Source organism: Pundamilia nyererei, unplaced genomic scaffold (assembly GCF_000239375.1).
Source record: "Pundamilia nyererei isolate P.nyererei 1_Seehausen unplaced genomic scaffold, PunNye1.0 scaffold00049, whole genome shotgun sequence".
In the NCBI taxonomy this organism is placed as follows: domain Eukaryota; kingdom Metazoa; phylum Chordata; class Actinopteri; order Cichliformes; family Cichlidae; genus Pundamilia; species Pundamilia nyererei.
Genome location: NW_005187450.1, coordinates 2,982,190 through 2,995,713, shown reverse-complemented (window position 1 = coordinate 2,995,713; position 13,524 = coordinate 2,982,190). Strand labels below are relative to the sequence as shown.

Sequence of the window (13,524 nt, the reverse complement as noted above, 5' to 3'; positions counted from 1 at the left end):
ATAAAGGAAAAACAAAATCTCAAAAGGGAGTTATTTCTGTCTAACTTGCAGTTATACTAGCATTAAAAACATATTTATCAAATTAGTGAAGTTTCCATCCATCCATCCATCCATCCATCCAATTCTTCCACTTATTCATTGTGCTGGGCTAGGATATAGCCTGCCAATCACAGGGCTGACACAAAGAGACAGACAATCATTCACATTCACACCTAAAACCAGTTTAAAATCTCAAATTAATCGAAACCCTGTGTATGTCTTTGTGGGAGGAAGCCAGAGCACCCAGAGTGAACCCATGCAGACAAAGGGGAGAACACACAATCCCAGCCTGGATTTGAATCCTTCTTGCTGCGAGGCGACAGTGCCTCACAGACAGTGACATCTGCAGTTGTACACATCATTAACCTCATTTGGACTATACAACCTTGCTCAGTGGTATTATTTTTATCACTCAGTGTACAGTCATGTAACTGGGGGAATCAACCTCAGTGACTCAGGATTTTCAACCAGATTTTCCCTCTGATCTTCCAGCAGAGCAATTTCCAGATTCCTGCCATTGCAGTCAGATGTTGTGATTATGTGACTATGTGTGTATAAGTTTTGAGTCTGCTGTTTGTCTTGTATAGGACCGCTGCTTGGCAGCTCTGGTTCGGGTGGAGAAGACAGAGTTCCTGTCCCCCGTGTTCATTGGCGAGGTCACCCACGTCACTGCTGAGATCACGCACACCTCCAAGCACTCGCTGGAGGTCCAGGTCAAAGTCATGGCTGAGAATATCCTCACAGGTGAATTGCTGTGATATTCAAAAATGAATGCCTAACCCTAACCCTTAGCCTAAACCTAACCCTAACCTAAATGTAACCCTGTCACTAAAACCACATTTTGAGTCTCAAAAATGCCTTCAAACTTGTGGAGGTGGGCATTTTGTCCCCATAAAGACTATTGGTCCCCACAAGTATAGTAACATTACAATTTTTGTTCCCTACAAAGATATGTAAACATGGTACACACACACACATTAAACCTGTTTGGGAACCGTTTTATAGCATTTTTCAGTTAATGATGAAAGGGAATTTAATTCACACAAACGATTTTAATCCTGCTTAGTTTACAGAAAAACTGTTTGTTATAAGATACATTTAACATTAAGCAAGCTACTTTTGACTGCTCCCTTGCCACAAGGGGTAACCACAGTGGAAAGATCTGCAATTTTTAATTGACTGATTTTTATGTCCTAAACAAACCCAAAGGGGATTTATGTGTCCAGTGGAATCTAACCAGCAGTGGTTAACTGCACATCAGCATGCACATTGATGTAGGATTTCTGCTTCCTGGATGATTTTGTTTGAGTCGCACTACTTTATCTGTGCATCGTTGTTCACCTTTAGCCTCATTCTCATCATTTCAGAGAACCAATGGTATGGTAAACATTGAAACAGGAAGTTGACTACAGAAAGATAAAGTTGACAAACACAGATATACAAATATCTGCATGTTCAGCATGTACTGTAAAAATTGGGGCTGCAACTAATAATCTTGTGTTATTAGTTGGAACAAGTAACTATTTGGAGCTTTTGCTTGGAAATATCTTAATCAGTTCTCAAAGAGCTCTGTTAATTATTCAAAAAATTAACATGTGACATTAGAAAAAAGCAAACGTGTGTGTGAAAGTTTAGCAGTAAGCGTTATGGTGTAAAAAGTGCATAGGTGAAACTTTTTGTCTGGTTATTTGTGCAAGTCAAACATTAGTTTTGTCTTTATGTCTTTGTCTCACTGTCAGGCAGAAATATTTATGAATCGGAATTTATCTCTGTGTTTCACGCGTTATTTCTTAAATGGGAAAGACTTCCTATGGAAATATTTTGTCACTTCTGGAAAATTGGATTACTTAACGATCAATGAAAAATGACTTCATTGTGATATTCCGCTGTTTAACCACAAGAGGGCAGCACATAGTAAGTGGTACTGCTTGTGGCAGCATGAATAATGAAACGCTTTCACAAGGGACTGCATTACGTGCTGTGATGGGGGAACAGAATGTAAGAGGGATGCTGATTTCTAGAGTATTTGGCAACTGATGATGTTTCTAATTCTGTAATACACGTAATACACTTTATTTATATGTGTGCAGGTTAACTTGAACACACAGGCTCCCACAATTCTCAGAGTACCTCAGGTAAAGATGCAGAGACCACTTTGGGTTACTGTATCTGAACCTTTAAATGGCACGGGGACAGAAGTCTGCCTGTGATAAATGTCTCTACAAATTTAATGTCTTAAGGCACTGTAAAGTATGTAATTAGGGGGTTATCTGTGAGTTTTGGCAGTTTACACCAGGTGCAGTTTTTAAGTATGAAAGAAAAGCAAATTTTAATAGTTGTGCAGTGGTGGTGTCCATCTTTCAGCTGGTGAAACTAAAGACAGGAGGAAATGGAAAGAGAGGCAGATGGAGAGCAGCAGACAGACATATCGATGGGGAAAAAGATAGCAAAGAGAATTTAAGAGGAAAAATAGCAAGAGTAGCGAAGAGATAGAAAGAAGGATGAGGAAAAGGAGGTGTGGGAAACAAAAGAAGTATCCCCTAGACAGCCGTTGCCCTAGCAACAGGCTTATACTGGTTGGTTGGCTGGTTGCTGGGCTGAAAGCAGGTTGACGGAGGCGGAGGCACAGATATGAGGTGACAGGTGGAGAGCAGCATACATACGTGCAGGCACCGGAATGGACAGCCCTCTACAGTGAATGGCCCGTTAGGAAGGACCCCTAATGAGGGGAGATCAGGAAGCAAGCACATGGACTCGAAGCATTGTTCAGTTTGGTTCAAACATTTCTAACAGGGGAGACATTTTCAATAAAATGGAATCTAGCTTCCATTCCTATATTCACTATTTAGTCACATCAAGTTTGTCTTATAAAACATGCTAAGAAATCCTAATTTGCATTGCAATATGTAATAGGTTTTAAAGCAGTAGTCCACAGTTATAGAAAATGACACAATGCATCTTCTGGTACTTTCAATCATTATTAATTTCTAAATTTTCTGTTCTCTTGAGAGTGAAAAATCTATTACTATACTCGCATAAACAAAGAAAAAGGATTCGTTCTGAGGGTTTGAGTGTAGGTTTAGTGTCAGGGCAATGTGGGTGTAGTGTAAATAAGAGGAGTTGTAGCCCGGGGTGGGAGCAGGCATGGAGGTGAGTTCCTCTGGGACATCAAACTTTGCTACTGAGGTCTCTGGAGGCTGTGTGGGCCAAGCACAGTAATAGAATTAGTTTATATTGTATGCTAAATTTTATGTACTGTAAAAAGTACACTGTTTTCCTGGTTCACAATTAACAGCAACTTATGTCAGTCACAAATACCCACCCAAAACAAAGTCAAGTCAAAGTTTATAGCACATTTAAAAGACTAGTGTACATCAAAGTGCTTCACAATAAAACCGCAGTGCGGGCAGAACAAAGAACAAATAGTACAATTATACTCAAAATTGCATTTACATGGTGTAGTGCAGGCCGAATGAAAGTCAAACTAATTTGTTTCAAAAGCTAAGTTAAACAAGTGTGTTTTTAAACGAGATTTGAACGATTGAATTGATTCCAAAGTACGGATTTCGACTGGGAGATAATTCCAGAGTCTAGGGGCAGCGATGGAAAATGCACGGTCACCTCTGGTTTTTAAACGAGACCTTGGTTGCATTTGGAGCAGTTGGCTGGAGGATCTTAATGCTCTCTTTGGGTTGTATGGATCAAGGAGATCAGTTAAGTAGCTAGGGGTCATGTTATTTAGAAGAGAAGAAAACAAAAGTACAAAACTGCTACAGATATTAATCATTTGAAGCGATCGAAACCTGCATATAGTAAAGTGAGCTGGCAATGTGAAAGACTTCATTAAACATTTAAAGGAGAGCCCGAGAAGGAGCAGCAGCTTGGTGGTGTAGTAGGTCATATTTACAGGAAGTGGGCCATATTTGTTTGTATACTGTAACTATGGCTGTGCATTTGAGTTGGCGCAGCTGCGAAAAGCCAATGGTTATGCATTTAATGGATCTATTTTTGTCCAAATCTCAGTAGAATACAGTATGCTCAGCTGTGGCCGAGCACATGTTTTTAGTTTGTATTCTTGTTAGATGTGCACTTTTGTGCCTAATTTTTTGAATGCATATTTGGATGTTCCATGCGCACTTCATACATGCATGTGGGTTTTCGTCTGTGTTTGGCTCTTTAAAAGGTTCCTGCAGGGCAGAGAGGGAAGAGAAGATAACGGGAGCAGACATTATTTGCTTCTGTCATGTTGGCTTAGCATCATGGCTCACACAATGTGGCCCAGTCAGACACGGATGCCAAGTGGATGTACCTGCACACATTCTCCGTCACAACGCATGCACGTACCCAACACACTGACCCACGCCCATACACACACGGGGTTGTGCAGGGATGACCTGCATGCATGCAGAGCCTCATATGCAGACACAGAAAAAGAAATCACACACCTACGTGTTCTCACACCCACACTGAATGAGCACAGTTTCCTTCTTGCTAAAAGAGAACACATACCGAGACAGGACTGGCAGGTTTTACATATTCCCGACCAGCTCTTTTCCAAGGCAGAAGATTGATGGATTGCTTAAAACAGGAATACAGAACAAAGGATTTTACCAGTTGTAGACCAGATTATGCACTTTGTGTATTTTCTGGTGTACATCACAGGGTGTGCATTTGTGCAGCCGTGCATGCTTTTTTAGCTCTGTGCAGATGTTAATGTGCATGCTCCTTGTATCTTGCACTCTTTGTGCAAGGATCTTTGCATTTATTTAATATGTATGTGTGTGTGTGCGCGCGTGTGTATGTGGAGGAGGCAATCATCCAGGTTCCACAGTCAGTCAGGCAGCATCTCGTCAGGCAGGCCTCAGTCACAGACCCTCAGGGTAAGGCTGCCTACTGTGGGCACGAGCCGTGATGATTGTCCCTGCTGGGGGGATTGCGCATGCGTACTAACATAAACATGCACACTCACAGTCAGACCTACACACACTACAGCACGTGCAGATTTGCAGATGTGAGAATACACATACATAATGAAATGCCACACTCTCTCACACACACACAAACACTCGCCACTTTAGAGAATGTGCACATACACGCACACACACACACATGCACACACACATACACACGTGCGCTCTGTACATTCATATAATGTGCTTGTGCTCAGTCACTCATGGGACTCGCATATATATATATATGCAATGCTACTTGTGTTGCACTCTGGCGCACATTCACATGAACACGACATACACAAATCCCTCCTGTTCAACACACATGAGCAGGGAGAGAGCTGAGAGCGCAGCATTGTGGGTTTGATGCTTAAAATGTTGTAACCATGATAGTTCCTGTCCTGGTAGGTCACAGAACTGCACATCCTCAGAGAACATACAAACACATCTAAAATGGATTGTTTTAGCTTTAAATTCAGCTCAGCAACATAAAAAAAACCCGATCATGCTTTTTTTTGGTAATAGCGTAATTATCATTAATATATTTATATGAAGAAAATGTGTTTAAATCTAACACAGAAAACAATATACTTAAAAATACCACACAAAAACCCTTAACAATAAAGCACAAGACTGGTTTGATATGAAGGCATCTCTTACTTTTTTTTTAAAAACATGATGCTACAAGAAAATGAAGGTTAGTTTAGTTTAACAGGGAGTTGTTTATGTGGACTCACAATGGAGTCTGTCAACTGTGCAGAAGCTTTTTGTCTCACAGCTGGATTTTCCAGATCTTTATTTTGATTGAGAAGAGAGGTCCTCGCAGTAACGATGTTCAATTCAGTGTGCTAAGCACAAACAAATATTAAAAAAAAGTTTACATTGAGTATCAGATAATCCTCACTCAGAAAGCACTGTTAGAAACTCCGCTGCTGCCATGATTTAATCTATTCCTATCAGGCTGTAACATTCCCCAGAGAGGGAATGTAGTATTATTAAAAGTAATGGAGCCTTGGCTGAGCACAATGGAAAATCTGTGGTTTTGATCATGGGGATCAAGTACCAAGAACGATCCCCTCTGCACTGTCTCAGAGCCTGGAACAGGCTGTTCAGGAAGGAGAAAAGAAAACAGGGTCTTTTTTTTGCTTCGAGAGAGAATTAAGGCAAGTGAGTAAGAGACCAAGGGGAGAGCACAGAGGTGAATCAGTAAAAGACACAAATCAAGTGAAATAGCTCATGGTGAAAGAAAAAGGAAAGATATCGGGTAAAGGACAGGAAGGAAGAGCAGGAAAGGTGAGAAATTACACACACTGAGGTTGTCAGACTGGGACTGCCTAAAAGGTTTTCATTTGAACAGAAAGTGTGAATTTTACTATGAAGTCCTGATTGATGCCTTAAACTTAGATTAAAGGAACTGGAAGATGTATGAGTCATGCTGGAGGGACGTTGTCCCCTACCACCCCCACCAACATAAGCACCCATGTGAGCCTGTGAGATCAACACCAAAATGCTCTTATTTCTAATTAAATGTGACACAGCTTAGTGTTTTAAATGCTGCTGCATATTATGCTAAAAGAGTGTCTGTGTAGTACTTACAAAACAACACCTATTGGATTCTTGTTCCATAATGAGGGTTTTTATTTTTGCCTGTTTCTTCAGAAGGTGAAGCTGTCCTTTTAGTGATGTTATACTCCTGTAAGAAGAGCCAAGTGATACTAGTTGACTTGTATCACGTGCAATGTCCTTTCTTGCACAGGCAGTTGCAATTTTGCACATTAAAGCACTCACTGCACCGCTGCACTGGTCTTGCTCCACTGACACCCCATATATATTGGAGGGGGGAAAAAAAGGTGCCTGCCACTGCTAGGTGCCATTTCTCTCAGCTGTCATAATGCCTTTTACCATTTATGCAGGCCCTTGTTCCAAAGCTGTCACTGCCTGAACTTGAAAAATCATCCCCAAAGTCAAGCGAGATCCGTTAGCGCAGAGTGTAGAAATTTGACAGAGCAGATTTGTGCCCGTGGTTCATGGAGCCAAAAATCTTCCTATTCTGCAATTCGTAAATCCAAACTAAGTAAGCAAGCTGTTCCTCCTGCTAGTTCAGACCCAGCTTTTGTGAGTCTGTAGACACGTGTCAAAATCAACCACTTTTCTAGTAATGGTCACTTTTACATGCAAACAGTCAGACGATACTGACCTTAAAAAGCAACTTAAAGGCTGCTTCAGCTCGTCAGTGGGGCTGTGTCGTCTACGGTTGTACCCTTGACAGTGGGTAGTGATTGGTGCCTGCCTACAAAGAACAGTCTTAAACTTAAGTGTTTAAGGTATGTGCTAACTAAAAATAAAGACAAAATGATAGTTTATTAAATTTTAATGAAATTTGCAGATTGTTTCGCTGAAGTTTAATAAACTCCTTGCTATCTAAAATATAACAGGACACCGGAGTAAATTCTCGAGCATCTCACACTTCTGATGATCAGTTGTTTGCTTGATGTTTATTCAGCTGTGTAAAAACTTTAACTTTAATCTCAGCCAAACCGATTCACCCAGGAACAAATAACATACTAAAAAAAGCCAAACAAAAACATAACAAGTTATCTAAGTGACTTATATATCATGTTTAACCTGAGTAGCGAAAGACGGCGGTTGGTTTGAAAACGACATGCCAGGAGTCCGGTGTTCTCACGGGCTCTAGTGAGCCTTTCCCCCAGCTAGCTATCGTGCTAGTGGGTAACAGACGTCTCCGAAAATGTCGGAGCGCTTTTGAAAGTATGTGGTGTCTTGATAAACTGAGCAGATATTTGAAGTTTACACAGCTACATTCTCGCCTGAAAATATGTTAAACTTTATTTTGTGACCCAAAAAGAATAATAAGAGTAATATTAAAACTAACTAGCTGCCGCCATTGTTGGAAACTGAGCTGGGCCGCGCTATGAATTCTGGGACACAGCTTCTTCTTCTTCGGGATTTAACGGCAGCTGGCATCCTTGTACATGCAGTGCTGCCATCTTCTGTTTCAGTGCGTTATTACACTCTTAAATCTACTTATTCCTGCGTCTTTTGGGATCTTACAAAGCTTCAAACGACGCGTCGACTATTAAATTAGTCGTCGACGATTTTAATAGTCGACATAATCGTGACTAGTCGACTAATCGTGAACGATTATTTTGATAGTCGACTAGTGACGATTATTTTTGCGATTAGTCGACTAATCAAATCCATTGGACGTAAAACGTACAGCTTATTGCACCAGCACCCATCTGCTCTTATATAACTATAGCTTACAGCTTTAAGGGCACTATTTATTCCTTGATGTTGTGACAGAAAAAAATATACCTTTAACAAGGGGGCCATATTACATATGAGGAAACCTACTGATTTATATTACATAAATTGCTACTTTTAGGACTAAACTGACATGTCCGCTGCACTTTTCCAGTCTCACAGATGACATAAAGTTTTAGCTTACTCATATCTGTACCTACAGTACACATATCAACGTTTAATCTAACATGCAGTACTTTGGACTGTGGGAGCAAACTGGGGTGCAAAGAAAATCACCAAACACAGTAAAAAAAACCAGCAGAAAGGCTCAAACTCATACACTCCCTGTTGTGAAGTGAATGCTAACCTATGTCCCCGTTATACACAACAAATGCTAAAGGAAAGTTATCTAAATACTTTCTAATTGCGCTGAGGGTATATTTTAGATTTTGCATTATTTATTTTTGTTTTTGGCAGAACATAGACTGCTTCTTCTGATACTGCACATAAAAATCTTGAAGAAACAGTGAAAATAAACAACTTTCACTGCATGGGATCATATGTGTACTTTGTGTCCCTGAGAAAAGCATGCAGAGTTATCTTAAGGTCTAATAATTAGCCCTAAGGGGCACATTGTGAAACTGTTGTATTTTCAAGGTCTGCCTCAAATTTGTCTTGCCTTCAAAATGTGCTATGCCTGTAAGCGTGATGCAAAAGAATATGTGCTGTTTCAGTAGATGAACTGTGAAGGATAAAAGGTTGCAGCCTGGACGAGGATATGGTCAAACATTGACATTGTCTCCATTTGATGTAGAGGGATTTTAAATTCAAAGCCGGTTATCTGGTTTCTTTTCGATCAAAAAGGGCATCAGTCGTACTGGGAATGGTTCTTCCATCCTTTCTTCTTCCCTTCTCGCTTCTCTCTCGTTTCTCCCACCACCCTAAACACAGTTCACTTCAAGGTCCATCAGTAGCTAATAATAGAGTAGAGTCACTCAGTCTTGGGTAGAGTCAAGGATATGTAAATATCCCTCCCTTTTTCCTGTGGGCAACTTCCTGGTTGCTGACGAAGGCGGGCACAAATGAGAGGAGGAGGAAAGAAGCATGGTTGGCATGGCAACGAGGCCTGGCTGTCTGCACAGTTTTTAACTCGGGTGTAAAATGCAAATGCTATTTTCCCAGGAGTAGCCTGTTAAAAGCTGCTCGCTCAGTTCTCTTCTCTTAACTTCACATGTCCTCATGCAAAGATCCCAGCTGGTTCACCGCTGAGACACATATTAAATGACATATTTTCTCTAAGGCTGTAAAGATGCCTTATTTTTAAGCCTGTGGTCATGCACATTTATGAAATTTGACTCAAGTTATCGTAATAAAAATGCAAGACGTTCAATAAAACATTTTGCTCATTCAGGCCTCAAAAAGGACTTCAAAGCTCGAAAGCTGAAAAGTTAATCGGATATTGTAGGTAAAAAACCCTTTAAAACAGTAATTTCACTTCAACCTGCTGCCCCGATGCTGCCTTTAATCTGCGTGCCATAACAACGCCAACCTAAAATAGCCCCTCTCTCTCTGTGTGTGTTAGCAAATTAAGTGAAAAAGTGTGGGCAGAGTAGAACAGATATATCACTATGACAACCTTGCTGGCTGATTGCGATGTAATGTGACTTCTATGAGTTTTGTTTTCTGATCATCTCGTTCTGAATTTTCTGTAGGAATTCAGAGTCAGTGCTACAGCCTCCAACTGCCAAAGCATTACACTGTGGTATAACCAACATACATATTTGTGCAGACACTTGATGATGAATGAGTTGCCATGGTTTCATTGGTTTCATAATTACAACACTGAAATGCAGAAAATTCAGGATTTACAGATACGCCGGGCTTAGCTAGCTACGTGACTGTGAGTACTTGTTTTCTGAACAGGCAACAACTATTGTGTTTGAACACAAAGTATTTTCTTCTCCTTTTCTTTTCACAAGAAAGACGAATCTTTTGCAAACAGGCAGCGCCAATTGACTTGTTAAAAACTGAAGTGGCCTTTATTGTGGTATTAATAAAAGTGTCTGTTTTGACAACAGCCGTTTCAAAATTCTTTGCTCCATTGTTGTTTTATTTGAAAGACAAGATGTCAAAATTTCTCGCCAATTAGATTATGGTCACAAAAACGTTGCTTCTTCATTTGGTAGAAATGACGCGTTCCCTGACATTTTCCCTAGGACAAGTACTCAACCTTTTCTCTGTGACTGCAGGTGCCAAAAAGCTGGCCAACAAGGCAGCGCTGTGGTACGTCCCCTGCTCTCTGCAAAATGTTGACAAGATCATGGAGGTGCCACCCATCAAGGTACATGGAAACTCAAATTGCTTGCATCTTAAAATTGTGGCAGCTTCTCTGTGTCTCAGTGACCTTTCCACCCACCTTCCCCCAGCCCCACATCTAAAATGACACGAGCAAGGCTATATGGTCAAGATAGAAATGACTGACATTTAACAATGTGAAAAGTCCCTTTCACTCATCTTTGTTTTGAATACCTGCTTGTTGCAATTCTTTGCTGTACTCCTCGTGCATTTGTGCAGAGAGTGGTGTTCGAGTGGATCTATGCACAAGTGTTCAACATGTTGAATATATTCTTTCTACAGTATGCTAGTGCTGAACAAGAGGAGGAGGGCAGGAAGCGCTATGAGGCTCAGAAGATGGAGAGATTGGAGACCAAGGCGAGGCCTGAAGAGATGATGCCATCTCCACCCAACCCAGGTAATATATTCAAGCTCAGGGTCCCATATCAGTTTGCAGATACAAAACCACTGCTATAGAAGTCGTTTCCCTATCTTACAAGTTTTCAGTGATGATGCAGATATGAGGGAAATTTCTTCCATTTCCTCCCTCATGGGGTTTGCTAATAGTATGCCATAAAAATACTAAAAATACTGTACAGCCATCTTTGTTGTTGCCCAATTAATGCAGTGACGGGAGAAGCAATTAGTTTTTTGATGTATTTTCACTGCTGGCACCATGAATTCATGCTGAGCTGCAGCAGGAAGTCAAAAGCAAATGCTTTTTTCAAAGTTAAAACACAGAGATATTATTGCTGAATATCAAGATAAAACAATGATAAATCAAGCAAGTGAAGAATCCCTGGAGTGCTCTCAGAGCGCGTCCACAGGAATACATTTAAACATTTAACATGTAAACACGTGGGCCCTAGCATCCTCACAAGAGCACTTGAAGAACTCAGAAATGGATCCATTTGGAAACACTGCTGCGTGGGCACTTCTTTTCTCATTTCTGAGGCTTTCTTTCTCTGGCAGGGGGTGATACCCTCTTGAGTTAGCTTTAAAAACACCTCCTAAGCCGATTTTTTTCAGAGCCACTAAAGTATGTGTTTTACTTTGACTGTCTTCACACACGAATGGCAAATTGGCTGGTTCTCATATTTCGCGTTTTTACTCCACTTGATGATTTAAAGTGCTTCACACAACATGGCTCATTCATCCATTCATACCAACAATTATTTCTCCGTTTAAGTGCTTTCAATCTAACATTCACACTCTGATCTCACCAGTTTCAGCACCACTCTCACTAAATGTCCAGGCAAAGACATCTGTTTTATTTTCTTCTTCTACTTTTATGTTTCTTCTTTTGTAGTATTTTCTATAAGTAGTCAGGCCTCTGCTTCTTGTTTACATGTTGTAGGATTGAGTGGTCATGTGTTCTACATTTACGGGTGTGCATTAAAAGTATTGTATTCATCATTAGGTGCTATATACATGTATTCATCCATATTAAAACTGTAAAAACTCTAATCGAATTCCCTAATTTTGTCACGCTGCTTCATCAGAGGATCCACCAAAAGGTATGTGATCAGCAAGTAGCATGGCAGAATCTATTTATGCATGAAGGTGTTGTTGGCATTGGCTTGCTTTGCTCACACATTTTATTTTTAAATGAATTCAATTTTTTTTAGGCTGACCGATACAGACATATTTTAAGACTGATACAGATAGACAGATTTGTTTCTTTCAGAAACACAAAACAAACATAATTCCCTGTTTATTTATTATGTGCACTTGTTTTTGAGTCATTATTAACACAATATAACAGTAAAATTGTGGATTAGTTGTGTATGTGCCTTTGCTAAGTGCCTTGCCAACGGGGAAGTTGCAAGAGTGCCCTCTAGTGGACAAACTCTGCAAAACCACTCCACATAACATGTCCGAAGGGTGTTTCTCCCATCCTTCCCTTTTCTTTTCTGTTTCAAATCTTAATTTGTCACTGCTGGTTATACATATCAGTACCAATATATTGGTAAATGGCTTATATTGAATGATACGATAGCCCTGTTCGTCAAGCTCTACCTTAAATTGTTTATTATTTTTTTATTTTTCTGTTGAATGTGTGTTTGTCTGTTTGCCTTGCAGAAAAGCACACTGTTGGCTTTAGCCAGTCGAGTCTGATTCATCTGGTGGGCCCTTCAGACTGTACACTACATGACTATGTTCATGGAGGTTAGTCTATTTCTTTTTCTAGATACATTCACTGATGAAATGTTGTACAGTTAATTTCATACACTAATATGTATCTGAGAGCTGAGCATTTAGCATTTTTTTATACTACAGCATGAGGGGACATGAAAAAACACACTAAATTCTTGATGAAGATTTAGGTTAACTACAGTCTGGCTTTTAGATGTGTCTTCTATAAACTCAGTGTTATTAAACACATGACTCATTAGTCATGACTGAAACTTCATTTATAGAATAAATTATTCAGCTGTTAAAGATAGAAATACATTTTCACACTATCAAAGAGGGCAAATTAACATAGCATTACATGGTTCAAACTAATGAAGGCTTCATACTTCCTCTTAGCCTTAATCCAGTCTTAAGCATATATATTTTCTTCACATCCAAAGCTATATTGCATGAATGAATGGGTCGGATGTTGACTGCTGGTTACTAATCATTTGTATGAAGAGCCTACACACAACAGTAGCTGATGCTACTGTATTCTATGCACATTCACTGGATACTTTATAAGGTAGACCTCACTAGTACTGGGCTGGACCTCCTTTTGCCTTTAGAGCTGCCTTAATTCTTCATGGCATAGATTCAACAAGGTGTTGGAAACATTTCTCAGAGATTTTGGTTCATGTTTACATGGCAGCATCACACAGTTGCTGCAGTATTATTGGCTCTACATCCATGATGTGAATATCCTGTTCCACCACATCACAAAGGTGCTCTACTGGATTGAGATCTGGCGACTGTGGAGAAC

General features: G+C 40.1%; 1 protein-coding gene across 4 annotated transcripts in view; it reads left to right on the top strand.

Annotated features, from left to right (window-relative positions):
• Positions 1 to 13,524, top strand: part of acot7 (acyl-CoA thioesterase 7) — a 57,822-nt gene that overhangs the window by 5,334 nt on the left and 38,964 nt on the right. For 2 of the 4 annotated variants that reach the window (XM_005733003.1, XM_005733001.1), the window contains exons 3-7: positions 627 to 783; positions 10,502 to 10,593; positions 10,890 to 11,004; positions 12,089 to 12,103; positions 12,669 to 12,755. In XM_005733003.1, coding sequence (XP_005733060.1) covers positions 627 to 783; positions 10,502 to 10,593; positions 10,890 to 11,004; positions 12,089 to 12,103; positions 12,669 to 12,755 — 466 coding nt within the window. The remainder of the gene's footprint in view (positions 1 to 626; positions 784 to 10,501; positions 10,594 to 10,889; positions 11,005 to 12,088; positions 12,104 to 12,668; positions 12,756 to 13,524) is intronic. The other 2 variants (XM_005733004.1, XM_005733002.1) reach the window with 1 other exon arrangement.